This window comes from Phaethon lepturus, unplaced genomic scaffold (assembly GCF_000687285.1).
Source record: "Phaethon lepturus isolate BGI_N335 unplaced genomic scaffold, ASM68728v1 scaffold11256, whole genome shotgun sequence".
NCBI classification, from domain to species: Eukaryota; Metazoa; Chordata; class Aves; order Phaethontiformes; family Phaethontidae; genus Phaethon; species Phaethon lepturus.
In genome coordinates, this window is record NW_010548312.1 from 4,365 (window position 1) to 17,652 (window position 13,288).

General features: G+C 35.2%; 1 protein-coding gene across 1 annotated transcript in view; it reads left to right on the forward strand.

Moving 5' to 3' along the window:
* Nucleotides 1-567: 567 nt before the first annotated feature.
* Nucleotides 568-13,288, forward strand: part of RFC1 (replication factor C (activator 1) 1, 145kDa) — a 36,856-nt gene continuing 24,135 nt past the window's right edge. The window contains exons 1-4 of the mRNA XM_010289920.1: nt 568-603; nt 1,392-1,520; nt 3,694-3,769; nt 5,846-5,965. Of these exons, the coding sequence (XP_010288222.1) occupies nt 568-603; nt 1,392-1,520; nt 3,694-3,769; nt 5,846-5,965 (361 nt within the window). The remainder of the gene's footprint in view (nt 604-1,391; nt 1,521-3,693; nt 3,770-5,845; nt 5,966-13,288) is intronic.

The following is a 13,288-nucleotide window of genomic DNA, read 5'->3' on the forward strand; positions in this document are numbered from 1 at the left end:
CTGCATTTATATTGTAGGATCACATGTAAAATAGCAGAGTGTTGAAAATTTATGCCGCAAGGCATAAATTCCATAGATGGAAATGTGTGAAGTCTCATTGAGGAAGAATGCTTCCCAGTCTACTATTGTCTGTTTGCTGAATCTATGTTATTATATGCAGGTAAAACATAAAGAGTCTAAATTTTTAGAGGAAACAACATTCCTGCTTCTAGAAAATTGTTTTAAGCTAAATATAGTAAGTAAATCTATACATGTCCTATATTTTGTGTATGCTTTCAAATTACGTATTCAGTTGATTTTAAGCCCATAGGCTCCGATAAACTGAATCCAAACTGGCAGGGAAGTGACTGGTAAGATAAATGGAGACAGAAACACCCCTTCTTATCAATCAGACTTTTCTGGAGATCTCTTAAGAATTTACTACTGTACTTGTAGTTCCTTATAACCATCAAAAACTACCCAGATGAACTCTATGATGGGGAATAGCTATCAGCTGCGTAGAATATAGTCCTGAGTAACACCCTTTACCTGCTATATATTTAGGCCATATGAAGTACTTTCTCTAAAATGGCTGCTACCACTGGAGGTAGTGATGCCAACCAGGTACATGTTTTCTCAAGTTCTTTTTAATAAAACTGAAATGCTAGATTTTCAACAGAAGTCAGATTTGGTTTTGTGTGTACAATAGTGCTTTTTTGAAACTGAAACTTCAGCTGCTGATTTTACATATTTAGAAAGCTTTTTATGGTTGTACTGTGGTCAGATAATAAAATAAGGTTACAAAATAGACCTCTTGGAGCTATTTGTATTATGTTCTTTCTCTTTTTTTGTATTTTAATCTGTTTCTTGCTGGCTAATTTTTTTAGTGAGATGAGAGTTACTGTCCTAAATTTATGAGAAGGTGGAGGATGTACTATATCCCACTACTTAACTGCTTTCTAGCTTTTGATGCTTTTCTGTCTTTCTACCTTGGACACTGCATTGTAGCTGAGTTGATCACTTTAACTATAGACATACTTTGGGTTATGCTTGTGATGATTAATTGGGGGGAAAAAAAGGAATTCTAATTGCACATCTGTCTTAAGTTGCTGTATTTCATTGCTAGTGGAACTTTGTTTTGAAGTGTATATTGGTGAAAATGCCCAACTAAGAGAGAAATAAACTTTTTTTTCATGATTCAAAGACAAGAGAGGGGTGGTGCTGTGTCTGAGCAGCTATGTTTAACTAGCTAAGCTTTGTTTTCTCAATTGTAAACAAAATTTCTAGACCAACAAATACTATAACAGAGGAGCTGCTGAGAAATTAATTTAAGTGTATTGCTGTTTTGTAGTGTGACTTCCAAGAGCTATCTGTATTTAAAAAATGTATACATCTGTTTTCCCTTTTATTAGGATATCCGGAAATTCTTTGGCGTTGTACTTCCTGGAAAGCGACAAGAATGTGAGACTGTGAAAAAAAGTGAAAAAACTAAAAATGGTGAAGGGCCCTCAAGTGGGAAGAAAAGGGGAAAGGAGGCTAAGGTTAGTTTTTCTTTTCTTATTTGTAAAGAGCTTTGTTTCTCTGATGTAGGATTGCTTGTATCTCTAGCTTTTTTTTAAAGTCATAGTCCTCATATACTCAAAACCCAGACTATATGTCAGTTGTTTTTATAGGCATGTGAGGAAACTACCACTTAATGTTAACTTCTAGGAGCAAAACTTTGTAGGTAGTGAAGAAAATAGCTGATCTTCAAAATATTTGAATTGTAGGGCAGAGAAGGGGGAGATAGAAGTTAAAATGATTAAGTTCTAATGTAGGCACAATCTGATATATTTGAAGTTATTTTAGCTATGGCCCACGGTTCTCTGAGTAGCTCTGCTTTTTTAATTTTTAATTTAATTAAGATTGAGGCTTATGCACAGTAGATGTAGACATATCATAAAGATGTCATGCTTTCAAGTAAGGTAAAAGTCTGTGATGCAAGTGCTCTCTGACCAGTTTTTTAACCAGGGTTTTTTAAAGGCAGTGTTAATGTTGCCCTCACGGGTGTGTTTTGAACACCACTGGTATGCAGTGACTTGTGTAAACCTGTTGCAAAGACCAAATTCTGTAAAACGACAGGTTAAAACTAGATTGGGTTCTACTCCTGGAGGACTTTTCATGTTAATCATCTGAACTGGTATAAAAAAGAAAAGTGTGGCTAAACAGGGCTTTAAAATCACTTAGGGAATGGAAGGATTTCTAATAGGATGGAATGTTTAATGTGAAGCATTGCGATGAAGAAATAAGATGTTACTTAAGGTATTTTGGTTGTATAATTTAATTGTCTCAATGTGAAAATACAGGACCGTTGAGTGGAACTGAAAGACACAGCAATTATATGATCTATTACTTTTACTTTGCAATTCTCCAATTACATAAAGGATTTAACAGGTTTCAGGTTAGAATTGCATGTGGGTTATAAAACGTGCAGTTATGTTTATCTAGAATTATATTTTTAGATGCATTTACAGCTGTGCATGACTACAAAACAAGCACAGTTGGTAGTTTGGTAGGCTCAGGAAACTTCCTACCTGTGCAGCTTGTGATTTTCCTAAATATCTAAAATGTGTCAATGTTTTAAAGGAAAAAAAAAATTACCTTGAGACAGTTTAATACTAGCTGCTGCTGGATAGAACATGCTTGTTGACTGTGGCCATTGGTGCAGTGTCTTACGGTACTGCTTAATGGGTGAGAGGAGAAGCTGCAAGCAGTCACGACACTGAATTTAAAATCAGTTTAGCTTCAACTGTTGTGTATGCTCTTTTCCTTTTTCAATTGTCTATATTTTATACTGAGATTGTGTTGAATTCCGGTGATTACAGCAAAACCATATCTGGAATGGAACCAAAAGTGAAAGCAGAATTCCGTACAAGTAACTTACTGGCCTGTATGACCTCTGTTTCTGGCGGGAACATGCAATTTCTTAGAATCACAGAATCAGAGAATCATTTAGGTTGGAGAAGACCTTTTGATCATCAAGTCCAACTGTTAAACTAGCACTGCCAAGTCCACCACTAAACGGTGTCCCTAAGCACCACATCTACATGTCTCTTAAATGCCTCCAGGGAAGGTGACTCAACCACTTCCCTGGGCAGCCTGTCCCAATGCTTGACAAGCCTTTCAGTGAGGAAATTTTTCCTCATATCCAATCTAAACCTCCCCTGGTGCATCTTGAGGCCATTTCTTCTTGTCCTGTGGCTTGTTACTAGGGAGAAGAAACTGACACCCACCAGGCTACAACCTCCTTTCAGGGGGTTGTAGGGAGTGATAAGGTCTCTCCCGACCTCCTCTTCTCCAGACTAAACAACCCCAGTTCTCTCAGCTGCTCCTCATAGGACTTGTGCTCTAGACCCTTTTTTGGATTAAAAATCAGAAGTGCTTGAAAATCTGTTTGATTTACTTTAATTGTCATTAAACTTGAATGTTTATTCTCAACACAATCACCTATGGTTTGCTTGGAGCATGTTTACCTTTACTGCTGCTGTTTTTTCCTTCCACTGCCCTGCACCTTTCCCCCTCCCACCCATCAGTTAGCGCAAGACTGTAAATGCAATATTGGGAAATAAATAATTTCTGCTGGAATTTGTTTGAAACTCATAAATTTGAATGTGTAACTGAGTAAAAGCTGTAAAGACCTGTTTACTGGTTGAACTAATGGACTGTTACTCTTAGGTGAATAATTCACCCAGTGAAGATGATTCCAAACAAAAGCGGACAAACAAGAAAAGAAGAATAATCTACGATTCAGGTAGCATTCACAGTTGTTTCTGAATGTTCCATTGTATCTTTTGCATCAGCGTTCAAGGTCAATTAGGTAAATGGTACATCTGAAAGAAAGCTGTGATTGTTTGTTTTTCTTAGTAAATGCAATTAAAAACATTTTTCACAGTAATTATTGCTGGATACCTAAATATATTTCATAATACTGAGTGGAGTATGTGCCATGCATGTAATATACAGTGCAAAGTAACTTAACAAAACCTCTCTCTTTAAAAAAACAAAACAAAACCGAAAAAAACTAAAGCCACAAAAAATAACCCACCCAAAAAAAGTTCCGGTAGTAAATTCTATCAAAACTCCAGAACTTTTTTTTGTTGTGAAGACATATATAAATTGTGGGAAGTTTTAGGTTTCCTATTCTGTTAGGGATAAATAACATCCTATGCTGAGTACAGGAGGCTGATCACATACTATAATTTCACATTTCTGTGTGTTGTGTGAACATACTATAGTGTTAAAAGGCTGACTTGTGTTTCCATATGTGTCTTTCTCTATTAAAAAAATCTAGTAAATATTCATCACATAGTTTTAAATTTGCAGTATGGAACACACATTATATTCTTTGGAATATTATAGTAAGGGAATCTGTCTTAAAAACAAAAAACAACAACAACAACAAAAAAACAAACAAAAAAACCCCCAAAAAACCCCAAACAGAGAAGAACACAACCAAAAAAAAAAAAAACCCAACCAACAATCAAACAACAAAAAGCAACACGCCCCCAACAGAAAAACCCCAAACCCTCGCCTGTCAAGCTACGTTACTTTAAAAGGTTGAAATTTATAGTTTAATCTTTCTGACCTGTTATGCCATTTAATCCCTCTTTGTTTGGATTCTGAGTCTTGAATAGTTGTGGTGAAACTAAAAAAGATGGCAAGAGTTTCTATGATTTTTGACACCTACTGAAAACTCCAGCTTGAATTTTTAGAAGCAATCTTAACAATAGAAGATTGCTTCTCTTGTAGAAGAAAAATATCGCATACGTATCTTCCAAAATAATGCTGTTGTATCTGGAAAAATGTGTTCAAATGTTCAGTTAAACTGTTCTGTAAACAGTTCCTGTTTAGCAGTGAGGAACAGCAGTAGAAACATGACTGCATTAAAAGGTGGACCATAAAAGTAGTACATAACTCAACTGCTACCTTTGAAGTCCTGATATTGTCTGGAGATTTTGCAAATTCTAGCCTATTAATAGCAGGAGAGCAGAAAAGAAACAGTGTTCTATCTTTTTTGGCAGAGGAGGGACTCGAGTCAAATGACCATTGCTGTGCTGCTTTTTTCTTTTTATAATTACAATATATATTAGTGTTTATCATGGAAAATTGAGGCTCTGAAGGGTAGTCCTCCTCACTTGCTAGTTGTCTTTGCTGCTTCATTTTGTCCTGCTTACTCCTTTGGATGTAGGGATACATAATCCACAGTGGTGTAAGTTTGGCATCTTGACAACTTTTGGGATATGGAGACTGGTTGGTGAGGTGAGTGACAGTCTACCAGTGTTCCCCTGAAAAATGAGAGTACAACCTCAGTGATCTGTTTTAATCTGTTGTGAGCTTTTGAAATAGTTGACGTGGAATACACCAGCGTAATATAATACCATATAAATTTAATCAGGCTAATGAATCTATGTTAAAAAATTGTTGTGTTCTGTGGGGTTTTTTTGTGTTTTTGTTGTGGTTTAATTTTTTCTTAATTTTTTTTTTTAGTAATCTGATGTGGTGCTCTTCATAGTTGCATTCCTTTTCAGAAAAGTTTTTGTACAGGCATAGGAGTTCTTGGAATAAGTAACAAAATATTTCTTGTTATGTAAATAAAAAACACTGCCTAGACTGAGTTCTGACCAAATTTTCATTTAGTCGTGTATATGCTGGCTAGGCTATTAGCTGATGGAGAAAAATGAAGCTGTGCTCTGACCTTCCATATGATACCTTTTTGTAAGTCAGTTGAATATAGATGAACACATGTTAATTGATGTTATGTGATCTATTACTTAAAGCCTGTATGTATGTGGAGGAAATCTACATTTATGTTGTGGTCAAAATACAGATTCAGAAGAGGAGGTGCAGTCAGTGAAAAAATCCAAGAAGTCATCTGAGAAAAAAGCAGCTACTTCAAAACTTGATAAAGTTCTAAAGCAGGATCCTGTTGTTTATATTTCAGAGACAGGTAATGGAAGAAATATATCATTATATGTTCACTTGTAGTGGGGTGGATTATGTTACAACTGGGATGGATTGTTTGACTGATAGACTCTTAAATATGACCATAACACATAATACTGAGAAAGACAAATTATGTTGTTCTTAAACAAGCTAATCAGAAGGACTTCAGAAGTTTAGCTCCAAATATTGGAAAGTCAGGAGTGGGGTAAAACTGAGATGATGTTGGGTAGTGGCTTAGAGATATAATTTAATGACCTAACACTTCTCTACTTAAGAATATTCCATAGATTTAGGGGAAGGAATTAAGTAAAGAAAGTATTTTTAATGTAGTTAAACTGCTCACTAGCACGCTTTGTGAAGTAACGGTTGGTTACCATAAATAGGTTTGAAAACCCGAGTTTTTATTTTATTTGGTGTATGACCAAATTTTTGTTGGTCTTTAATCTCTGCCTAATATGTTGGTGACTGCAGAAGTTCTTGGGTTTTGTAGTTTTACTTCCTTATCAACACAATTTTTTTGAAAAAACATTATTTGTCTATTAGACTTCTAGGAAGAACTGGGTTTGGAAAAAAAACAGTTGTTACAAAAACTTGCATTGTACCTTGTATATACCATGCTATATGATGCTTCTCAGTCCTGGATTTCAGCTTTCTAAATTCTGGAGCTATTTTTGTTCTTGGGGAAAGGAGTGAATGTAGTTAACTATTCTTGATCATTTTCAGGTCTTCTGTAGCCTTCTGAAAAAACTGTGACAGTGATTAACTGCTAAGTTCTCAGCAGAATTTTGTTTCGACTTAGTCTCTTTTTTAGAAGCTGTATAGTTAAACTAAAAATACAATCTTAACTCAAGCCATAAGTACCATTTAACTGAACAGATAAGACTCTTCAATCAGACTGACAGAATTTGCCCTTGTGTGTTAATTTGTTTTCAGGGTTTGCATGATTCTTGTTCCTTAGTGTTGCTTTCAGTGTTGCTTTTTGTGTGATTCTTGACCTTGGTGCTCTTGAGGAGTTTGACATTGAGGGAGACATTCTACTGTTAGGGAAGTTTCATCCTGCAGAATTCTCATTAAATGTGTCTCCTTCCCAGCTTCAAAACAAAAAACTGATAGCGGTTCTCTGCTGTCCCCTCCCCTCCCCCTGTGTTCTTAATTCTATTATGAAGCAGTTTTGTTTCCATTTGCTTACAACATATTGTGTATTTTCCTCTACTAAATTTGAGATGTTGTGGAAAAGTTTCAGTGGCATTAGCTATGATTGTTTGATGGGTGAACATCAGTTTTTGTAGACTCAGTCTTATTTATGAATCAGGCATCTTTAAAGGTATGCCACCAGCATAGGGGAAAATACTCAGGTTTTGTGAATTCTGTAAGAATGGATCTGTGGAAGAAAATTAACAGACCTTCTAATATTCAGCTTAATATTTCAGTACTTCTTGGAGATGGACTTTAGCACTCCTTTTCTGGCATCTGAAAACAATTGGCTGAATGTTCTGAATGTTTATGCATGTGCATTTTTTGTTAAGGTTATGCATAATTTTTTAAACACATTTGAAATACATCTGAGTGCTTGCAACTTCAGGGCTGATTTTACTACTGGTTGTTCTCTTATTCCATCTTAAAGAGATCTGTTAGTAGCACTGAAGCAAAGATTAAGACTATATGTGGGCAGAAAGAATTCACTTACTGAGATTCTGATGATAGGGTGAAATTTGATTCGTGTCTTACTGAATGGCATAGATTGGAAGAATCTTAAATTTGACTCAGTTAATTTGATATACTAGCAACTTTTTGAATAGTCTGCTGTTCAGAGCTGATAGTTTCCCAACTTAAATCTCTTGTCATGTTAGGTTCATGTTTTTCTGATTTGCCTTTAAAACATAAAGGTCTCTTTCTGTGATGGATCTGTTGTAATTTCCCACTGATTTGTTATAATACAGATAAACTTAAGTATTTTGATAGTGGATACTGGTTACCATACTCTGATCACCTGTGCAACACAAGCTTTAGCATTTCCTGAGAGTTGTACCACTAGGTGGACACATTTTGGTTGCAAAGGTATTTCTTACAGTTTGCGATGCATTTCTCTCTCCTTACTGTTCTTAGGCTTGAAATGAGACAGACTTTTTGCCAGTCGCTGCTGTGATTAGATGTACTTACTACATCTGGTCAGAGTTCAGCTGAGGCTTCTGTATTTGTCTTCTAGAGTAGAGTTCTTTGCTAGCCACAGGACTTGCCCTGTATGGATTCTTAGAAACGGTGATAAAATTAACAGACTTTAATCCAAATCTATTTTGATAAAACATGTTTTTAAGTGTTAGAATTCCAGGAGTTCTTCCGTGATACCTCTTTGAGTTTTAGAATACATATTCGGAAAACAGGACACAGTCCCTGGGTATAGCATTTTTTTGGTAAGATCACTGCTGAATATCAACATTGCCTCCCTATAATCATATCATGTATTCTTAAAACAAAAAATGGTTGTTTGCTGCAGTATCCTATTAGAAGTGTGGCTCAGCTGGCTTTTTTTATACCTTCTTCCTGTTCAGGCTCTAATTTTCAGAATCGCTGTTTCTAAGATGGATTGTGCTTATTTTACTTGGCCTAGATATTTCACCTGGCATTTAGCTGTACTATGTCATGTACTCAAATGAGCTCAATTTGCCAAAGTATCCTGAACAATTTACCCATCTTGTGGGTCCTTTTACTCAAAACTTTGTTTCCTTTGACAGTTTTGCCAACAATTATTTCCTAATTAAAAAGGATCTTTAATAGCATTGATCCAGAGTAGATAAATGATCAGATTCCTGGGGAATAAACAGTACGTATTCAGGTTCATTATGCAATTCAAGGTGGTGTAATCAAGTTTTTCTGCATAGGGATACCGTGGGAACACTGGTCAAGGTTATTAGTGAAATCCCTCAAAACCATGGCTCAAGGTTACTCTTATCTAAAGAGCCTTAAGTATACACAAGGTTGACTTAATAGTCTATGACTAAAACAATGCCTTCATAACCTTGAGAGTTAATGCTTTAATTTAGTTTATATTTAATCTGTATAAATTGTTTTTTCAGCTTAATGGAGCTGTCAAGCTGAGTATGTTTTAACGATTGGTTACAGCTATTGATTGATTGATACAGCTGTTGGCTTGAGGTAAATGTGTTTTACAAAAATAAGAACATAGAGTAGATTGAAAAGATCCTAATGGAATTCGTAGACATTTGTCCTTTTCTTATTTTCAGTGTTATGCAGCTGACAACTTAAATCAAGAATATGATTGTTGGACTTGCCCAAAAGTCAATCTCATTCTCGAGGCCTCTGTCCATGACAATGTGTTTGAAAGAGCCTTTTGGCGTTAAGTAGTCAGTAAAAGCTTGGTAGTTAATTGCCTCAACCTATTTTTCAATTTCATTTGAAACTTTCTTCCCCTTGTTTCTTGAATTTCTTTTCAGTTCTTCTATGTAACTATGTGGGATATAGCTTTCTTGAAAAATGTTGGGGGAATTAACTTCTTTGGTTTGTATAAGAGTGGATTGATGAGATTATTGCATTGCTTTGTTTCTTACTAGCTTGTGAAGTTGCCCTTTTTTTAAAAAGGCGGAAGATAAAGCAAGAATAGTTGCTCTTTGTAATTCTATAAGAAATACTTTGTTAATGTTGAAACAAATTTAATTTAAATAAAAATTTAGTTTATTGATGGCCAAAGATAAAGTGAAGTTATTCTAGAAGATAACAAGGGGGAAAAAGAGCCCTTTTTTTGATAGAACAGTCTTGGGGGATTGGGAAAAAATCCAAATGTTTGTTGTACTTGTTAAAATAACACTTGGTTTGACTGTTTAATGAAGTATGGAACCTTGAGCTTTGTTTGTGTAAGATGACCTGTTATTATGATGTGTTGAACCTCACCTGGTTTCATCACAGATCGTTAGTTGGCAGGAATTGCGACTTCACCTTTCGTGAATACTTAATCTATCATATACATCATGTAGAGGTAATTATCTATATGTAGCAATTGCCTTGATTGCTTGAATATTGCAAAATATAGTATTAAAAAAGTGCACTTTGTTCTAGTGGTAGGCTAAATTATTTGTAAAGATAGAAAAACCAAAGTGGTAGAAACTGGGTAGGATAGAAGCTAGGACAAGAAGAATAGCTTGTGCATGCTGAATATAGAGAATACTGAGAGGTGGTGGTGGGGTGTGTGTGTGAGGGAAACAACTGATTTTTCTTCTCTGGGTTTTTGGTTTGTTTAAGTGCTACTACTGGTGGCAAAAAAAAAAAAAAATCCCCACATCCAAACACTAGTTCAAATAAGCAGCAGCTTGTTAGTGAATAAGCATGTCTTATTCCCCTATGAAATATTTCAGTATAAGAAATTGGCAGTGTTATTTCGTGGGCATTACTAGCATTGTTATATACTAATGGCAATTGCTACACTTATATGAAAATGTGTGAAGGTGATAAGTAGCGCTCTATGTACCAGCTTTCCTCTAAAATGTTTTATGAAAGGTCAGTTGAGAACATGTAGTTGAACCTTAAGGGAGGTTGACTTGAAATGCACTTGAGGATTGAGAGTATAGGTTCTTGCAGAAATCATATGAAGAACCAGGGACTAGTGTTGCAGGTATTTAGGAGCAAGCCCCATTAAAATGAATTAGTTTAAGTTTGTGAATACCAACAGTACAACATAAGGGTGGTGTAATGGTAAATGTGCTGTTGTACTCAAACTCTTAAGTGGTGAGAAGAGTATTGTATAAACATGGTAAATGTATGATAGTGTCTGGCTTCTTTGATCTGGAGTTGCATCCCTGAATAGGGGAGTAAGTAGAAACCAGAGGTGTGGACGAAGTAAAATTTAATCTTAAAGAGGTGATCTTTTTTTTCCTTTCTCTACAGAATCTAGGACAACAGCAATATTGAGAAATAAATGTGGTAACTTTTGAATAAAAAATTAATACGATTAATTTATTAGAAGACAGTGTGACTACTTTAGGATTACTTTGTCAGCCTGTATATCAAACATGGCAAGACATGAAATAAATTCATTACAGTTTAATCTCTGTAACAATTGCTGCTTAGGTTTTAAGTTTTTAAAAATGGCATGTTGTTTCACATATTTTTACAAGAACATGGTCATCTTTTACCACTTCTTGGAGGTGTGTTAAAAGATGTTCTGGTCAAGCAGCTGATTAGCTGTAGTACTGTGCTGTTCACTTGATGTTTGGATTGCAAAATGATTGTTTTAATTATCAATTTATTTTGAGGAAACTTTGTGGAAAAATAATTTTCATACAGACTTCATGCTTGTTCCTTCTTTAAAAAATGGCTTCTGTGTGAAAACTATGGATTCTGTAAGTTGCTTTCAATAGTTTAAAGCCCAAACTATTTTAAAATCAGTTTAGAAAAGGAAACAGATTTCTTTTCAAATGGAAGTGTGTATTTTTGCATGTGTGTGTGTTTGTTCTAATAGAACTATCAGTGTTTGGGTGGTTAATATGTATTGATTTTAATGGGAAATACAATGGCATAAAATACTACTTTTTATAAAAAAAACTTTAGGCATGTAGCAGACTGGACATGTGAGCCTCTTAAATTGGCAGCCCCATGTGCTGCTACCCTACATTATAATTGAAGATGAAAGGAATAATTTTGCAATTTAATTTGGATGCCAGAGTTAATGCTTTTTAATCCCTTTCTTCCCCTGCAAAGCAGCATGAAGTGAATTCTCCTTTTTCTGGTAGCTGAATGCAGAAGTTACCTTGGATAAGTGTAGGAAATCTATTTAAATTAAGGAACTGACATCATATCCTTAATCTAGTGTTAATTTTATTGCCTGATAGTTCTGTGGAGATACCTATTTTTGTAAGCATTATACTCTTCCCCGACTGCAACAAGCGCTTTTATTGGGTTTTCTTTCCTTTTAATGTTAATTTAGATGGTATGGATACAAGTAACTTATTTGCAGGTAGCTTTGTGTTTTGTTTTTTTCTTATGCCAGTTATGGTTCAGAGTTCACATGATCAGTTTTTTTTAAATGGTATAGTTATTACGTGGTGCACCTGTGATGTTATAACTTGCTTTGTAGTTTTTCAACAGTTAGATTTTTAATATGTAGGAGGTTTGTCTTTTTTTACAGGTTTCTTGCAGGTTTTTAATTACTTTCACGAAGCATGTGAAAATGGATGGCAGATTTTTGCACTCAAGTATACACAATGTTTTCAGAACATAATATGAACTGCAGGAACTTTTTGAAATTCTACTTTTTGTAGAAATGTACACATACTTTCCTGTATGAACTTTTGTGACTGTAATTATTTATAAATGGATCAGTTAATCTGCTGGATTAGTTTTTTTCCTGAGACAGAACGCTGTCTTGCATGGCTCAGTATGTTGAGCTGCCTGAGCTGCAGCTAGAAAAAATGAATGCATTTATACTTGCTTGGATTTTTTTCAAGTCACTGTTTTCCTGTTTCCTAATTATTAATTTGGTGTTATTGAATATTCCTATCATGCAGTAAACTTTAGGCAACTAAACAAGAGCATGAAGTTCCATTGCATGGTGAGGATTCAGCTCTGCTTTTGTGAAAGGATAAAGCTGCTATTATGGTACAAGTAACCAGTTCAAGCGGATAAAACTCTAGAACAAACTGGAGAGAGTTAATGGACTGGTAACTTCTAGTTGCATGCCAAGGTAATACAGGCTGCAGTTTCTGTGGCAAGTGTGAGTATTGCATTTGGAAGGAGTTGCTGTAATTGATGGTTTTGCAGATGAAGATCACTTACTTCAGTTTAAATATATTCAGCCTTTTCATATGTTTTAAAGCTCCTAAAACTTGTTCCTAAAGATATTTTAAAATACAAGCGTACATATTTGACTAAGAATTTTATTTGGCACAGACTGGATAAAAAGGTATCAAAGGCTATGGAGTTTGGTACTGGTGTGGAGTTTGGTAATGGTGTGTCATTACAATTAGGCGTGGCAGTTACTGCATTGAGGTCTTGGATCCCAGAACCTTTTTCCTTTAAAGAGGAAAATATGACAGAAGCAGCTTCTTGAAATTATCTTTGATAACTGGAAAATCCAGATGTTAGTTGCTTTCAGAGGAGTAAAGCAGAAATGGTTCTTGTAAGCTTTATATTTTTATAACAGCATGGAACCTTGACATGTCAATATAGGCAAAGTGCTAACAATTATGGTGCAAAGTGCGTGTGTGTAGTACATCTGAAATCAATTAGCTTGTTGAGAAATGACATAAAATCTAAATGACTGTACGGACCACTTTTTGAAATGTAGGTTGCAACTACTGTGGTTTTTAAATGAGGAGGA